Source organism: Neolamprologus multifasciatus, chromosome 5 (genome assembly GCF_963576455.1).
Source record: "Neolamprologus multifasciatus chromosome 5, fNeoMul1.2, whole genome shotgun sequence".
NCBI classification, from domain to species: Eukaryota; Metazoa; Chordata; class Actinopteri; order Cichliformes; family Cichlidae; genus Neolamprologus; species Neolamprologus multifasciatus.
The window spans coordinates 35,148,443-35,166,567 of record NC_140443.1 but is presented as its reverse complement, the minus strand read 5'-3'; the positions used below and the strand labels follow the sequence as shown (position 1 = coordinate 35,166,567).

The 18,125-nt window shown below is 39.5% G+C and overlaps 1 protein-coding gene across 1 annotated transcript in view; it reads left to right on the top strand.

Annotated features, from left to right (window-relative positions):
• The window catches only part of wnt7aa (wingless-type MMTV integration site family, member 7Aa), a 78,574-nt gene extending 61,776 nt beyond the window's left edge, over positions 1-16,798 (top strand). Inside the window, exons 3-5 of the mRNA XM_085161104.1 lie at positions 86-312; positions 3,716-3,987; positions 13,129-16,798. Of these exons, the coding sequence (XP_085017230.1) occupies positions 86-312; positions 3,716-3,987; positions 13,129-13,608 (979 nt within the window). The 3' untranslated portion in view covers positions 13,609-16,798. The remainder of the gene's footprint in view (positions 1-85; positions 313-3,715; positions 3,988-13,128) is intronic.
• The last annotated feature ends 1,327 nt before the right edge of the window (positions 16,799-18,125 follow it).

Genomic DNA, 18,125 nt, shown 5'->3' with positions numbered 1-18,125 from the left:
CCCCTGCATCCACTCACACGTGGTATTCTCAGAAAGAGCCGCAGAAGGGAAACGCCACATTTCTAACCTGTCACCTTCATCGCAGGGGGCTGTCGTCGGTGGTGGCGCTGGGAGCGAGCATCATCTGTAACAAGATCCCCGGCTTGGCCCCGCGTCAGAGGACTATCTGTCAGAGTCGACCCGACGCGATCATAGTGATCGGGGAAGGAGTTCAGATGGGAATCAATGAGTGTCAGTTTCAGTTCAGGCACGGCCGCTGGAACTGCTCAGCCCTGGGGGAGAGGACCGTGTTCGGGAAAGAACTCAGAGTGGGTATGTAGTTGTACACGCTGTACCTCAGTGACGCGCTTAGTTTGGGAGTAGAGGCTGATTCAGGGGGGCGGTTGGCTTTTATCTTTCAGTGGCATATAAATAGAATAATACTCCTAAATATAATTATAATGCCATCATAACACTACTGAATGTTGTATCTATATCTGAGTAATACTCATATTCTCATTTCCTAAAGCACTTCTGTAAAAATAATCTTTGCCTGCTTTAAAGGGTTCCATCTCTCTTGTCACCTGGTTCAGGTGGAGTCTTAAATAGTTTGTCAACAAAAACAAAATCATCACATTAATGTTAAGATTTTCTGCAGATATTGAAATAAACGTTTGTGTCTCTGAGCTCCACCTTTGTCTTCTCTTTCCCCTCTGTCGATCAAGACAGGTGGCTGCCTCTCGCTCACAAGTGTCTTTCTGTCAAAAGGGAGTTCTTCCTCCCTACTGTCACCAAGTGCTTCTCACAGGGCGATCAAGTTGGGGTTTTCTCTCTTTCTATTCATTCCCCCTCACCTCCCCCTCAGGCCCCCCCTCTGTGAGCCTGGTTCTACTGTGAGCCTGGTTCTACTGGAGTTCTTCCTCACAGGGAATTGCTTGAATGTTGAGCTTCTCTCTCTGGTATTGTAGAGACTTACCTGAACATTTAAAGTGCCTGGAGACTGTTGCTGTTGTGAACTTGCACCAGAGTTTTTAGCATGATAATTAAACAACAAGTTTACATGTCTGTAAGCTTTGTTCTTTTGTGGTCGGCTTTAGCGCAGGAGCAGGTCATCTGCTGTTTAGAAGGTTGGTGGTTCGATTCCTGGCTCCTCCTGTCTGTGTGTTAAAGTATCCACAAGTTGCTCCTGATGTCTCCATCTGAGTGTGAATGTCATTTATAGAGTGCACAATATAAGAACCAGACCATTTACATAGTGAGAACCCTTTAAAACATATGTGAATGTATGTCAACTAATAAAATAATTATTACACAATATTTTCTTTAGCTTGTGTGTTATCTTTAGTACATTTCCAGTATCATTCTAGCAGATACAGGGGAAGTAAGCTGGACACTGATTGTTCAAAATTGCTTTTAATTCTCCAAAAACATTTGGAGGAGACATTCCTCCGAGGTACTCGAACTCTGACACTTGGACAGATGTCTGTAAGTTTGAAGCCCAGGCGCGCTGCATCTGCTCTCAGTGGGAAAATAAGCCCCTGATTTGATCCTGTGTGTGGAACAAAGCTGGAGGCGATGCTCGCTCCAGAGACAGCGCTGTGGATAAATGAGTTTTTAACAGGCCGGTATTCTGCTGTCCTGTCCTTTAACTTCAGCCTGTCATCTCAGACGGAGAGCTGAGGGTGTCGTTTTTCATGTTGTGTATTATAGCTCACGCTGAGCTTTGATTGCTGCGTTGTGCACGACATACTAGTTTGAATGAGTGCACCAACCCACTTTCTTTTACCACTTATTTAATGTGATGCATTTGACAGCTGCAAGATACACATACCTACATGCTCTCTTCTTCTTTTTTTATCCGCTGTCAGTGCGACTGCCTTCATGTATGTTCATAAAATACACCCCTCTCCCCCACCCACACCTCCCAAAGCTTCAAGTTCAGACAAGTACTCGCTTCTAGGTTTACAAATTTACCTCCCGGTTGTGCAGCTTTGGCAAAAGACGCTGTATGTAGAATGATTTTTAGTTCAGTGCTTCAGGGCAGAGCAGCACTCTTTATCATCAGATTAAAGTCAGCGAGTAAAGATGAGTGCAGATCTTTTCAGAAAAGCACAACTGCAAAAGGCTGCTTGGGTCCGGCTGCCCAACACCTCGTCTATGTGAATCTATTGTTTTGTTTCAGTGAGCTGGAATGCTGATAACTGACAGAATGCACCAATTTGGGATCATTGTTGGCAGCAATGCAGGAGGGTACAGTAGTTTGGCATTAGATTCAAGCATCCTCCCCACCCACCAAGTTGGCTGCTTGATGTAGAGAGTGAGTACGGGCTTCTCCTTTCCTGGCTGCACGGGCAAGCGATTGGACAGAAGAAAATATCTCTAGATCACAAATGCAAAGCCAGGATGTTGCTTTGTGTGATGTCCCATCTACTTTGAGATGGTCCTAGACTGATAGTGAGAATCAGGACTCGGTGTGCATGTGCTCCAGCAAGGTTCAACAGCTGCACAGAAGTGTGTGTGTGTGTATAAAGACAAGCTGTGCAATGTCGGAAAAGTCTCTGTGGCAGTTCAATCTCTTAACATCCACTAGCTCAGTTGGGACAGGTCCAGGGGGACAAGTATGTGGTTTGGAAAATCAACCGAGTTAAACCTGGAGTAGAGTCAATGACAACGAATGTGCTGGCAAATGTCGCTCAGGGCTTGAGTGGAAAGAAAACAAACCAGGAACCCTGAAATGAACATCAGAACGAGGCAGACGAGATCTACTGCACAGTTTTATTTACATGAAACAAGTGACTAGGGTTAGGGCGATGAGGATCAGCTTTAAGTCGAACTACATGTTAGGGTGAGGCACTGAAACTGACTTGTTAGAGCTAGAATTAATCATTAGAACTGCAGAAAGGTATCGCAGTGGCTACAGTTAGACAAGTGTTACAATATGACAGAAGCAAAAGCCAGCTCCTGATGAGAGTTGGGTTGTTCTTCAACCACAATATGTTACCTTACAAATAAAGTCTCATACATTCAGATGCATGTAGTGATTTTCTTTTAAAGGTATCCCATCTGCTTGTCCCATATAGGTCAAAATGCCTCTAAATAATACCCCTAACCTGGGACGGGTCACCTGGCAGAGGTTGAGAAGTTAGTAGTTGAATATGATGACTTTATTGGCCATTTCTGGATGCTTTCCCATGTGCTCAGAAACGATCTCCACCTTTAATTAAAAAACTACAGCTGAAGAACTTGGATTTATGGAGTGGAAATCCATCCACGTAGGGAGGTTGTGCATGCCTCTCAGATTCCCCTCCGCAGGGTGGATCCTGGAGAGATGGCGGCTGGGACAAGGGCCAAAGCTGATGCCCGAGCTTTTAATCTCTGATCTGCCTCTACTGTTTCATTATGCTCATCTGATCAGTGAAATAGTGTGATTACTCTCCTGCACTTACAGTAGTATCCCACCTAACCATACTTCATTACACATTCAATACAAGTTGCTTGAAAATACCTTCCTTTGTTAAAGGTGTTCACTATTAGAGCTGTTAGAGGTACGCTTCCTGCTGAGGTTTATCTGCTTAAAGAGAGCTTGATTAATGAAGGGGACTTGGCTCGGCTTGTGTATTTCGTGATTTGGTTTGAGGCAACTATGAAAGGTATGTAAGGAGGCTTGACAGTGCCTGAAATAGTGAATCCTGTTGTCTGTGATAGTGATTAGAAATGTCTTTCCTCTTTATCGCAGGCAGTAAGGAGGCTGCTTTCACCTACGCTATCATAGCCGCAGGGGTCGCCCATGCAGTCACAGCGGCCTGCACCCAGGGGAGCCTGAGCGGCTGCGGTTGTGACAAGGAGAAACAGGGTTTCTACAACCAGCAGGAGGGCTGGAAGTGGGGTGGCTGTTCTGCGGACATCCACTACGGACTGAGTTTCTCCAAGGTGTTTGTGGATGCGCGGGAGATCAAGCAGAGCGCCAGGACACTCATGAATTTACACAACAATGAAGTGGGACGCAAGGTAGGTTTATACATCGTCACCACCTGCATTCTGACAGAGCTTCATGCACGGTTGTAATAAAGCCATGCAATCGGTATATCACAATGTGCAAGACAATGCAGGCAAATCAGAAATGACATACACACCGTCTCACATGCTGTTAACGGGCTACAGCCTGGACATGACAGCAGTCTGCAGGCAATCCAGTTTCAAACAGCCCACATTTGCTCCCCTAATACCTCAGGCCAACTGATGTTAAGTTTAAAGTTTGTGTCACTCTGCATGGATCTCATGGGGTTCAGCAACCTGAGATCAGTGTCGACTGCAGCACTGAAACCTGATTCAGCAGCGTGGCTTGATTGTAATGTAACTACTAACAGTTGTAATGTGGATTGCTCACACTATAACTGATATCAGCTCCAGCACTCTTTACAACCAACACATGTAATTAGGCAAACACTTCCATATCCGCACATACAGGCAGTTCAGAGTTTGTAGTTCTTTGTTAAAAAGACAAAAATCTGGAAATGCTAACATGGTGTTGTAGTGTGTACAGAGAAAATGTAACTTAAACAAGAAGAAACAACAATGTGGGCTTTATTAGGGAAACTGAGACTTTTTTGACTTTTTTCTCTGATTAAACTGGAGAAAAGAAATCAGAGTGGTCCACTTATCTGAAAGTGATGAAAGTCAAACAACAGTTAAAATAGCACACAGAGTGGTGGGTGAGGTAAATGTTAGAGTTTGTTATACCCACAGCAGCGAGAGCAGCAAGTCTGAGTTGTTTGAGTATACTTGAGTCAAAGATAGCACCCACTCAGTTTAATAATGATTGCTCAACAAGGCACATACCTGTCTTCTTTTTGCATGTTCTACATTCTTCATGTGTCTTTTCCAATATAATGTCTATGGAGAAAATGCTGTTTTGCCCACATTTTGATTTCTATTACCTTCATTTGTGTTACCTGCAAGCGGCACACAGAGGTCTCCCAACAACTGTGAAAGCAGTTTGACATCTGCTTAAAACTGAAATCTGTTGTGTTTTTAACACCGTGTCCAAAACACCAGAATGTTCTCATGGAAACAAGGGTTTTAATTATTATTTCTTTAATCTTTATTGGTTTTCTGTCATAAGCTTCAGTGAGCTCTACAAACACATTCATCTTAGAAATAGAATTAACAGTTTGGCATTAAAAATGGTGAACCTCATCCCCTCATTTACCCATATATTCATACAGTACTTTCCTTCCATGCATACACAAATTTATCTGTCACACACATCTGCATCGAGGGTAATTTCTATCTTGGACACTTTCACATGCAAAGTGTCCATGAATGGACAACCTGGCCCACAGCCACATAAAGTATATAGATACACTGACAAAAAAATACCTGCAGGTTTGTACAGGTTGTATCAGAAAAAATTGGGTAGTAAAATGTAGTTCTGGTTCCTACTGTTTAGTCTTTGTTAAAATCTTAATGGCTCATATCAACATGAAGGTAAAAAACAGTTGTTTTTTTACATAGAAATTTCATTATCAGGAGCCTGTGAGGGCATCGTGTGGTCATCGCAAAACTAGTGCAAAAATCATTTCGAGAACACGAACTCATGAAGTAATAGTGTTTCCAAAGAAACAAATTAGGGTAAACCCAAGACGACCTTATTATTATTATTATTATTATTATTATTATTATTATTATTATTATTATTGTTGTTGTTGTTGTTGTTGTTGTTGTTGTTAATTTATTTCAAACATGTAAACAATATACAGGTACATTTAGTAAAGAAAATAAGAGAGAGAGAAAAAAATACTATACAAAAGTCAGTACATTTCAATATAGCTACTGTCCTGATTCATTTACATGTTGAAAGGGAAGAAGTACACACTTATTTAATCCCACCCCTTTGCCATAAGTTATCAGTTAATATTTTGTCATCTTTCTTACTGATATAATCTGTAATAAAAACAGTGAACAGATTTCTGATATAAAATCACATCATGAAATTTTTTAATAGAGACATTCACTTTCTTTATAGTTCGAGAAGATCATATTTTTTTTTAAACTCTTTTTGAACTGTTTTATGTTTGGACGTTGCTTTAATTGCGTATTCAAACTGTTCCACAGTTTCACTCCATGCACAGAAACATGTAGTACGTACCTTCCCTGTTTTGAAGTTAATTAAATTATAACTTCCTTCTTGCAAAAAAACATACTCTGAATATTACCTGGCAGTTCTTTATTTTTTGCTTTGAATAGAATTTGTGCTGTTTGGAATTTCACTAGTTCGGCAATTTTCAATATTTCAGGCTGCAAAAATAGTGAGTTTGTTTGTTCCCTATAACCTGCATCGTGGAAGATTCAAACTGCTTTTTTGGAAGAGCATTACCCCGGCGCTGATGTCATTAGCAGCAGACAGCAGTAAGGAGCCAGACGACCGACTGATCAATAGAAAAGATTGTCCTCAAAACTGAACCACAAGAAAACAGCCCATTGAAAAAGCACTGGAAGGCATCGAAGGCACATCCTGCTCCTACTATTAAAGTGGACATGAATGTCTGCATGCTTTAACCTTAATTTACACCACAGAGTCCAACTCTAAAAACAATGTCACAGATTTAACACTGTCCATGAAGCTAGATTTAAAAGATTTTATGGTGTTTAGAGCATGTGTAGTGCCATCTTGTCAAGTACGGACAATTCAATTCAATTTTCAATATTTATACAGTGCAAATAACAACAACAGTCACTTCAAGGTGCTTTATATTGTAAGGCAGACCTTACAATAATACATACAGAGAAAACCCAACAATCATATGAGCCCCTATGAGCAAGCACTTTGGCGACAGTGGGAAGGAAAAACACCCCTTTAACAGGAAGAAACCTCCAACAGAACCAGGCTCAGGGAGGGGCGGGGCCATCTGCTGCGACCGGTTAGGGAGAGAGAAAGAAGACAAGATAAAGAAATGCTGTGGAAGAGAGACAGAGATTAACAACAAGTATCTAGAAAACAAGAAATTGATGTCAGTAGGTTGGTTGGTTACTACTAATACTGCTACACCAGTTTATGTTAGCTAACTAGTGACAGAAACAATTATTAATTGGAAAACAAGTAAGTAAGTAAGCTTCTTCACTGTTGGCTGCACTGAAATGGGAGAATCCTGCTGGGCTTTGTTGAGCACTTTATAAATCAGGGTCTTTGATTATTTCTTGTTGGGCCAGACAAATATAGAAAACCATTACATCATGTCAGACCTGAAATCTGATTTTAAAAAACTTTACTTGTAAGCTTAATATTTCCATTTTTATCAAATGCCACTGAGGAATCCTTACCTTTAAACATAACCTTAGTTTCTTCCTCCATCTCTGAGTGAAGTTATCTTGCACTGTATTCTTTTCCTTGGAAATAAAGCAGCCATACTTTTAGCTAGCAGATGCACTGTGGGACAACCTGCACACAACATTTTGTGTGTTCGTTGAGGTGATGGAAACATTGTATTTGATGTTAATGTTTCTCCCTTTATGCTCACACCTATTCAGTAGCACTTGCTAGATGCTACACCATGAATTGTGTTCATCTGCACCAAAAGCACTTTTCTATAGCACCATAAATGATGAATAAATTAAAGGTTTTTGGCTCTTTTCTCTGTTGGTATGTGTTCTTCTATGTGTTATTGTTCCCCCAGTTAGGCTCAAATTGGTATGAAATAAACACTTCCCTCAAATGTGTTAAGTCTAAAGTAATAATAATAATAGTAATAATAATAATAATAAGTAACAAGGTACAAATATTTTTGTTACAATGTGGGGAATAAAGGCGAAAGATTGTCAGATAAATAAAAGCCAGCTGAAAATTCTACTTATAATTGGTAATGTGTACGTCATACCTCCCACCTCTGAAACTCACAGAACAACTACACACAAAAATAACTCTTTGAATGAACATAAAAAAATCATGGAAAGAATTTCCACGTAATTAAATTGCTTTATTTTAGCATTATGCAATTCTGTTATTCCAACTTAATGTACTTGAGTTGGACTAACTTGATTAATTAATGATGAATCAACTGTTTTACTACAGTTGAGTCCAACTTAATTTAATTGATTTAATCCAACCCATGCAAATTACATTAGTGCAACAAAACATGCTTATTCGTAATAGAAATCCATTTATTTTAAGTTCATTTAAAGAGTTATTTTTTTTGGAATGTTCAACAAAGTCTAGAGTCTGGTTAACATAAAATGTTAATGGATTTATAATAACTTGCACTCCATCCATCCTCTTATCTTTACCAGGGTTGCAGTGAGGCTGGGACAGGGTGGGGTGTGAGACAGAATACTGGACAGCTCACCAGTCTATCACAGAGAGACAGACAACCATTTGCCCTCATGTTCACAGATATTTTAGGAACACCTGTGGCAGGAAACCAGAGTACCCAGAGAGAACCCACTGCAAACTTGGCCAGATTGCAGATTTGAACCCAAGACCTTCTTGCTGCGAGGCAACAGTGCTAACCACTGTGCCACCGAGCTGTCAATCTAGACTTCAAAAACATAGGGAAACTATGATTACAAGGCTTTATATAGAATTTTAAAAACCACAATAAATAGCTGAGGCATATACGTAGTGTATGTATGGTTGTCTGTCTCTTTTAACTCCAGTGATTTTCCTGTGGTTTGAACTCTTGTGTGATCTTGTGAATTTTGTGAATCCAGGCAACTAACCACTCTTACTAGATTGATTCCTCCTCTCACCCCAACCGGTCGCAGCAGATGGCCCCGCCCCTCCCTGAGCCTGGTTCTGTTGGAGGTTTCTTCCTGTTAAAAGGGAGTTTTTCCTTCCCACTGTCGCCAAAGTGCTTGCTCATAGGGGGTCATATGATTGTTGAGTTTTTCTCTGTATCTATGAAGCGCCTTGAGGCGACTTTTGTTGTGATTTGGCGCTATATAAATAAAATTGAATTGAATTGAATTGAATTGAATTGATTGTATCCTGTCATCTCAACAAGAATAAATTAAGTTGCTGGATTTCATGCAGATCCTTTAGATTTAATTACGTTCACCACAGAAACATGAAGTTATTTTGTTCACATTACAAGTTTGAATTTTGTAAATTTAACAACCACCCAATTTCATTTTTTTGAGTGCACCCATTCATGGGGTTCCCACCTGCTGAGTGCCTGTTTAAATGAAACTTATACTTAAAATTGTCTCCAGTACAGCGCTTATGAAGTAAATTAGTAAATAATAGTTATAGAGTAAGATAAATGTTTTTGTTTAAGGTTGTGAGCATGCTTATTTCAATTAAATTCAATTTTACTGTATTGATTACACATTCAGATGACCCCCTATGACACTGCACTTGGAGACAGCGGGAAAGAAAAACCCCTTTCAACACAAAGAAACCTCCTGTAGAACTAGGCTAAGGGAGGCGAGCCTTCTGGTGTGTTGGGGGAGAAGATAGCACAAAAGACACACTGTGGAAGAGAGCCAGATAACTAATGATTAAACACAATAGTTGCGTAGAAGCACATTGAGAGTGTTTATACAGCTAAGCAACAGCAACTAAGGGGTGGTTCAGGGTCTAGCCCTAACTATAAGCTTTATTCAAAAGGAACGTTTTAGCCTAATCTTAAAAGTAGAGGGGGTGCCTGTCTCCAAAATGCAAATTGGGAGCTGGTTTCACAGAAGGGCCTGAAAGCTGGAGGCTCTGCCTCCCACTCTATTTAGGAAAACTCTAGAAACCACAATTAAACCAGCGATCTGAAGCAAGGAGCTCTATTGATACTATAGGTACTATGAGGGCTTTAAGATGGAATAATGCCAGATTATTCAAGACCTTTCTTTTGAGGAAGGGGATTTTAAATTCAGTTTTGCAAGTGAACAGATCCTAATATTGGAGAAACATCAGTGTCAGTATTCTCACTGCAGCATGCTGTAACCAGTCCTAAATATTTGCACAAAGGAGGACATAGTCTGGTCAAAAATGACTCAGAGATTCCTCACAGTGTTACTGGAGCCCAGGGTAATGCCATCAGAATATGTATCTGTTTAGACAATATGTTTCTGAGATTTTTAATGCCAAGCACAATAACTTCCGTTTATATTTAGATGCAAGAAATTAGAGGTCATCCAGGTCTTTATGTTTTTAAGACATGTCTGTAGTTTAACTCGATGGGTAGATAAAGCCGGGCATCATCTGCATAACAATGAAAAAGTAGCTATGCTGTTCTAATAACACTGCCTAAGGGAAGCATGTATAATGTAAACTGAATGAGCCCTAGCACAGAACCCTGTGGAACTCCATAATTAAGTTAATGTATGAAGAAGACTCCACATTTATATGAAGAAATTGTAGTCTATTAGATAGACATTATTCAAACCACTGCATCACAGTACTTTTGATACCTATGTTTATGCTCTAATCGCTCTAATACAATATTGTGGTCAGTGTTATTGAAGGCTGACACGTCAAACATAGAAATGAGTGGATATTAGTATACTATTAGCTAAGACAGCTGTTTAAAGTGATGGCTTTAAAGCCTGCACTACATAGTCCATTAAGACAGATAAAGACTGAAGCATGAATAAATGGTAGAGCTTCTTTGAATAGTAGTAATGGGATCTAATAGACAGTCGATGGTTTGGGGGATGTAATTATTCTGTTGAAAATTTGGGTCAAGTCTTTGGAGACTGATTGACCTTTGAAGAATTTCAAGGAACATTAGTTCAACGCTGGCCTTACTATTCAGCCTGAGAGGTTGCTGCTTGCTCTGGTATCTCAACTGTTGAATAGCCTGCATTCATTTTTTATATAAATACTGATGGTTCAGCCAGAATAAATCCTACTGAATTTTGTTATGCCCTGACTATGTCCACACATGGATGGTCATTGAAATTTTGTCAAGATAAAATATATGCTCCTTTATTTAATCTCTAACTTTTCTGAAACTGGTGATACGAACTCCCAGATGTTTAGGAAATATTTGCATTTTCAACAAGCTAAAGTTTTATAATGACCACAACATTGTGCAAATGCATCATTATGGAGGATGCGCTTGAGATTTCTCTAGTGTAGTTGATTTTAGACCTGTGGTTGGACACACAGGCAAATTTTATTATTATTATTATTATTATTAACCTTTATTTAACCAGGAAAATCCCATTGAGATTAAAAACCTCTTTTTCAAGGGAGACCTGGCCAAGATAGGCAGCAGCAGGTGTCTCACAGTTACAGAAATTACTCAAACACAGGCAGCAACAACACACATGCAACAATAAGTGAAAGAATACAAATAAAATAAAATAAAATTCAATGAAATTCAAATAAAAATAAATAAATAAATAAAAAATCAGTTAAAATGACAATCAATCTAATTGAAACAGTTGCATGTTATGGACTTGGCCTCAAGGATTCGTAGTTTAGATTTAAAAGCACTTAATGAAATGAATTCAGTCATTTTCCTTCTGCAGTTTGTTCCAAGCCGAGGGTGCTAAATGGACAAAAGCTCTTTTACCAAGTTCAGTTCGGGCAAATGGAACAGAAAGCAACAAGTAACCATGCGGACGAAGAGAATACCGACCAGCATGTTTCATTACAAGCAGGGAACATAGATAAGAAGGCAGCAACCCAAGTATCGCCTTATATATAAAACTGTATAAATGAGAGTTCCTCCGACTTACCAAAGCAGGTCGTCCTACCTGAGAGTATAACTCACAGTGGTGAGTCTGAAATTTACGGTTAGTGATGAACCTCAGAGAAGAAGAAGACATTGAGCACAAGCATTCATATATAGAATATCACATAATAAAAATAAATTAAAAATGCATCAGGACCTATTGAGCTTCAAACTTTTTTTTTCTTGCAGTTTAATGGCATTTTGGTACTAGAATAGTATTAAAAGCTAATAGATGAAGAGATATGAAGAAAGTTAATTGTAGTCAAACAAAAGTAAAAAGGAAATCCTGCTCAGTCTTTTATGCAGTTCAACTGAATCAAATATTCGTTTCTGTTCAATGACAGGCATCAGATCATGTAACTGACCATGAGATGAGATTATTTTGTGTATAGAGTTGATGAAAACCTAATTCTATGTATTAGAGACAGAAATAGCAGTTCCTGCAGACGCTTACCGTACATGCATCAAATGAAAAATCTAAGCAAATCTTTGTCAAAATTTCTCTGTGTGCACAGCTTTACTTTAGAGGAATGCATCTAAAATGTTGTTTGCAGAAGGCTGTGCGAAGTCTCTCGGGATGAGGCTTCATATTTCAGGCCTGACATCAGTCACAATGCGATACAGTGCGTGGATCTCTTAATATACACTTACTAAACTGATACCTCTGTAATTATTGTAGGAAAGCTTTCATGTTTAATTGGAGATAATGTCAGTCTGTGTGACTTGAGTGCCAACCTTCCAATTTCTTGAGAAGAATAAACAAGAGTGTAAAAGGTGCCACAGGAGGCTTACGGGGCTTCTGTTAGACAAACAATGGCATCTTCACTGGGATTTCACTTCACTGAACTCCATGAATTAAATGTTTGCCGGGTCTCGGGGGCATGACCACACTAAGCTGTATGCATCCAAGGCTTTTGACAATTACCCCACGAGACTCCAGAAAGTCTGAGGCCACATCAGAGTAGAATAATTAAAAAGCAGGGTGAGGCTGCTCTAATGCGTGCAAGGGTTCCCGCTCAGTGAGGAGGAAGAAGGGTAAGTTGATGTCATTCAGCCAGAAGCGCAGACAGAGACCCCTGGCTGTAGTAACAAATACACTGAAAGATTCCACTCCGAAACTGTAATTCAATTCATTTCAACGACTACGGATACTCAAGATTGTCTTTTGAAGCTCATCCTGACTCGTAAAAATGGCACATGTATTGCTGGTAGCTATAGACTGACATACTGTAGCAGCTCTGAGATCCCTGGAATGCTTGTATTCATTTGGAATGCTAGAAAATGTTTGTCTCAACCTGTTGAAGTGTTAGACTCCCCCCCCCACCGACTCATTATGGAAATACAGCAACAAACAGTCTACCGAAATTGTATAAGATGACAAAAATTGTAATTGTGCACACTTCTTTTATCAGGAGGCATGCATTTGTTTTTTTCAATGGCTTAAGTTTGAAAAGATTGCTTCATCTGAGCTTTTCCTCTATAGGTCCTGGAGAAGAGCATGCACCTAGAGTGCAAGTGTCACGGGGTTTCTGGATCCTGCACCACGAAGACATGTTGGACGACACTCCCCAAATTCCGTCAGCTGGGATACATGCTCAAAGACAAGTACAACCACGCTGTTCACGTGGAGCCTGTGCGCGCCAGGCGGAACAAGCGCCCCGCCTTCCTGAAGATCAAGAAACCACACTCCTACCGCAAGCCCAAGGACATGGAGCTAGTCTACATCGAGAGGTCTCCCAACTACTGCGAGGCTGACCCTCTGACCGGAAGCATGGGGACGCAGGGCCGTCTGTGTAACAAAACAGCTCAGCAGCCCAACAGCTGTGACCTGATGTGCTGCGGTCGGGGATACAACACACATCAGTACTCGCGTGTTTGGCAGTGCAACTGCAAGTTCCTGTGGTGCTGCTATGTCAAGTGCAACACGTGCAGTGAGAGGACAGAGGTGTATACCTGTAAATAGACAGATTTACTGGACATTCCTTTAGCGTGTTGTTCGTGGGTTTCAGTATCTGTGGAGAGACTGCCTTGCTGCCCTTGTGTTACAGCAATCACAGCTTTTTCATTCAACTTTGTCGATTATAATGATGCCAATGGACATCTGCCACGACACTGGACCTGAGCTGTCAGCTTCACAAATGTTCTTTTTGTGTTTTAAATTGATTGACATTTTGTGCTGCATGCTTAATGTTTTTACAGGCCGTACTGGTCTACTGGCATGACTCACCTTAAACAGTAGGCCTAACAGGTTTTTATTTTATTTTTCTTTTGTTAATCGACTAATAATTTATTTGATGAGAAAACTACTGATCATTTTGAAGATTCACTGCAACTAAATCTAGTAAAGGTTTGGTGGTGTAGATTCCGGTTTTTAGAAAAGAAAAAAGAAACGGGCACTTTTTCTTTGTTACTTTTTTTTTGAAGACTTAAACACTGGATATAAAAACTCAAACAGTCTGAACTAACCAATAGTGAATATTTGGGAAACTACAGCAGAACATTAAACTACTGATTATGGGTCAAGTATGATAGTATTGTTTTCTACTTGTTCTCTGTCCCATTTCCTCTTCACTTTGCTGCTAGTTGTCTGGAAAGGTGGTCGAGCAGCCACATTTTTAGTTAACCCCAGGAGCAAATGCAAGCTCCCAGATCTAAATCCCCATGTTGCTGGTTAATAGAAAATATTTTGTAAGAGTTTATTTTTATATAAATATTTCTTTATTTATTTCCCATCTTTGTTTAAGATGTGTTTTCCCTTTACGTTAGTAATTGTGTGTGTTACTGATTTCAGGAAATGACCCACTACAATTTAAATATAAGTCCTGCACACTTGCTAACACGTTTATTAAGTCACAACATTTTGGTCTGACTGACCTTCAAGAGGTACACACACACACACACACACACACACACACACACACACACACACACACACACTGTGTGTGTATTCATAGCCTTGTGGGGACATCTCATTGACATAATGCTTTCCCTGGCCGCTTACCTTAACCATCAAAAATGAATGCCTAACCCTAACCTTTACCCTAAACCTAACCATAACCTCACTGTAACCCTGACACTAAAACCACATTTTGAGTCTCAAAAATGCCTTCAATCCTGTGGGGATGGGCATTTTGGTCCCCAAGTATACAAGTATAGTAAACTTCCAATTTCTGGTCCCCACAAAGACATCTAAACAGGTATACACACACACACACTGCTGTGAAAAAGTATTTGTCCACTTTCAGATTTTGTTTCGGGTCAGCTAACAAATTGTAATCTTAGACAAAGAAAAATTATAATTTGATTTATTATGGCTAAAAAAAAAATCTGACTCTGTGTGAAAAGTCAGTGTTAATGATTTAACAATAAGAAAGAGACTGCACAAGGCACGTCTCAGATTTGCCAAAAAGGCCCTGATGATCTCCAAGACTTGGGTTAGGGTAGGGAAAATATCCTGTGGAATATTACTCTGTTTGAGCTCTGTTACATTTTGTGTAAAAAAAAATGTAGCATCATCTCAGCTGACAGACAGGGTGGTGGTGTGATGGTCTGGAACAGTGTGAATTCTGCTCTCTACCAGAAAATCCTGAAGGTCATGCCCTGAAGTGCCAGCACATTTGAGTTATGAAGCAGGACAATGACAAAGAGGGGCCCAAAATTCCTCCCCAGTAATGCGAAAGACTCATTGGCAGTTATCGCAAACGCTTGATTGCAGTTCTTACAGCCAAGGGTGGCACAACCAGTTATTAGGTTCAGGGGGCAATTACCTTGTCACACCAGGTAAGGTCGGTTTAGATAACCTTTTCTTTCCCTCAATCAATTAAAACATAACTTAAAAATTGTTTTTAATAATTTCCTTGAGTCATCTTTGTCTAATATTGTTTAATGTATGAAACATTTAAATGTGACAAATATGCAGAAAACTAAGAAGTCAAGAAAGAGGCAAATACTTTTTTCACCCCACTGCATATAATAATCACTTAATGGATGACACTTCCCATGTGTATATGCCATTATTCAGATAAAAAACATTAGTCTGACATTTTTCAAAGCTAATCATAACACATATACAACTACTCTCCTCTACAGAAGCATCCGCACAGATGGAAATGGTACAATGGCTAATCGTTGTTGAATGAGTTATCTTTAAATTGTTGTGGCATTTTTCCCTCGATGCACCTGTTAACCATTCAAATGTACAGAGGTTTTTTGAACTATGAAATCATTCACTGAAACACTGTTTTAAAGATGTGCCTTTATCCTTGTTAGCACAATATAATTCTTTTACACTGAAATGTGTGTTCAGGAAAATGCTAATATTACCTTCAGGATAGGTGTTCCATGAATGTTTCTTTTGTCTGTATTATTAAAAAAATACCATTACAGTTTCATCTTATCTGAACTTTACAAGCTTCTTTATTCCTTAATTAAGCAGGCCTAGATAAGGGTCGCTGATTCCCTGGCTGGTCGTTAGGGGAAAATGCGTACACTGCAACCAGTTGTGAATGGATGCTAGAGGTTGCTGGCAGTCACTAAGGTGAACGTGATCAAAAAGCCTCCTCACCATTGCTTTGGTCGCTAGCAGGTTGCTATGGTCACTAGTAGTCACATGGAAGACTAACTTGTCTTCAAACACTCATCATTTACTCTAGAAAAAGTGTGACACAGACCTCCAATGGAGGCTAAAGTAAAAGCTCTCGACGTTTTTGTATTAGCGCAACCTTTTCCACTTCAAGTTTTAGCTATACTTTCTCAATTGTTTAAAATTTTGTAAGTGCTTGCAGACAAATCATGCAAACTATGGGAGACCATGGCAGTCTACTAGTGACCAAAGCAATCACAAGGAAGTTTTTGGTGCAGCACTTTCTTTGCAACTGATTTCACATGGTGATAGCAAGCAACCTCGGGCAACCATTCACCACTCAGTTGGCTAATAGACTTTTTCCGCTTGCAGCTAGAAGTTGTCAGGGGGTTACTGGCCCCAAGACCTGTGTGACTGAGGCCTTAGCCACCTAGCTAGGTAGCTTGTTTAGCTAACCCTTTAGCTAAATAAATCAAACACAGATTTTGTTAGCATGCAACATCAATCAACTATGAAATGCCCGTGGCACAGATTCTAGTTTTGTGTTATCATTCAGCTTAATTATAAGTTTTATTATAACTTATTATTATTACTTATTATTCCTATAACTTAATATAAGTTATATAAGTTATATAACTTATATTATAAATTCCTATTCATTTTCTCCATTGAAGTTTCAGAAACTCCGTATTAAATCCGTTTTGAACGTACCCAGCCAACTATCAGGTGAATCATGACCATAAAAAGAATTTTGATCTGCATCAAAAAGAAAAATAAAAAGGTCAAAGGTACAAAAGTTTTTCAAAGTAAAGAAATTACAACTACTGCCAGTCCCAAATGCCACAGCTTCCAGCCTTCCTAAATCAGCCTTCTTGAATTTAATTATATTTAGTTACTATAGTGTTGCATAACAATATTTTATACTAATAAGTTTTAAATATTTATAGTTTTATAGTGAAGTGCAGTCTATGTACTGGTATAGTGCAGTGCTACATTCATGACTGTACACCGTTTCTGAACCTGATTGTGACAAGTTTAAACATCTATGGTAATAGTAACTCCACCAATCAGAGACACTGAGTTTAGAATATACGATTATAGATAAAATGGTTCTTTTCCAAAGCATCGCCAATAAAACAAGTCTTTGTTAAAACAAGGCCTCTGCATACACAATTGTTTCACAATGTCACAGCTTGTATTATGTTTAGTTTGGATGGTAACAACATAATTACAACACGCAACCATAATAAATCTTTACTTGAGGAAAATCACTCTTGAGCTCAATATGTCATACTCCCGTCTTTTTATGAGAAATTGCAAAACAATTTAAAATACAATTTGGCTTCTGGAAATTGTGTAATTAGATTTGTTGAAGTTTCATCACATGAGATTTGATTCAGTTACAAAAATCGCATGTTATCAAAATGATCTGTATCAGAGTTCATGGGTGACTTACTTCGTGTAAAACCGTGCTTCTCAGCTCTTGTCGTGGTTTATTTGGGTAAACTAATGTCTCAGAATTATCAGCAGGAATTCATTTTATGTTTAATGCACATATTTCAAGCTTTGCGGTGACTGTGAGGATAGTTTGGAGCAAAGTGGGTGTTACTGACAGCCGTGGTGCCGTGCAGAGGGTGTCACAGCAGCGTTGTTCCTCAGTGAGCAGTGGGAGTGTGGAGCTGCTGGCTGATAGATCACTCTGACATCTGCTTCATTCAGCCCTCAACAACGTTGCTACAACAACCAAACCGTGCCCCACAAAAATGTTCCTCCTCTCATCGAGAGGCCAGGCTGCCATTAACAAAATGGTAACCATGAAAATCCCAGATAAAATCTGCATGCTGTTTATTTTCTGGAAATGGCAAAAGGGGAAGAAAGTGGGGAGGGGGCTTTACAAT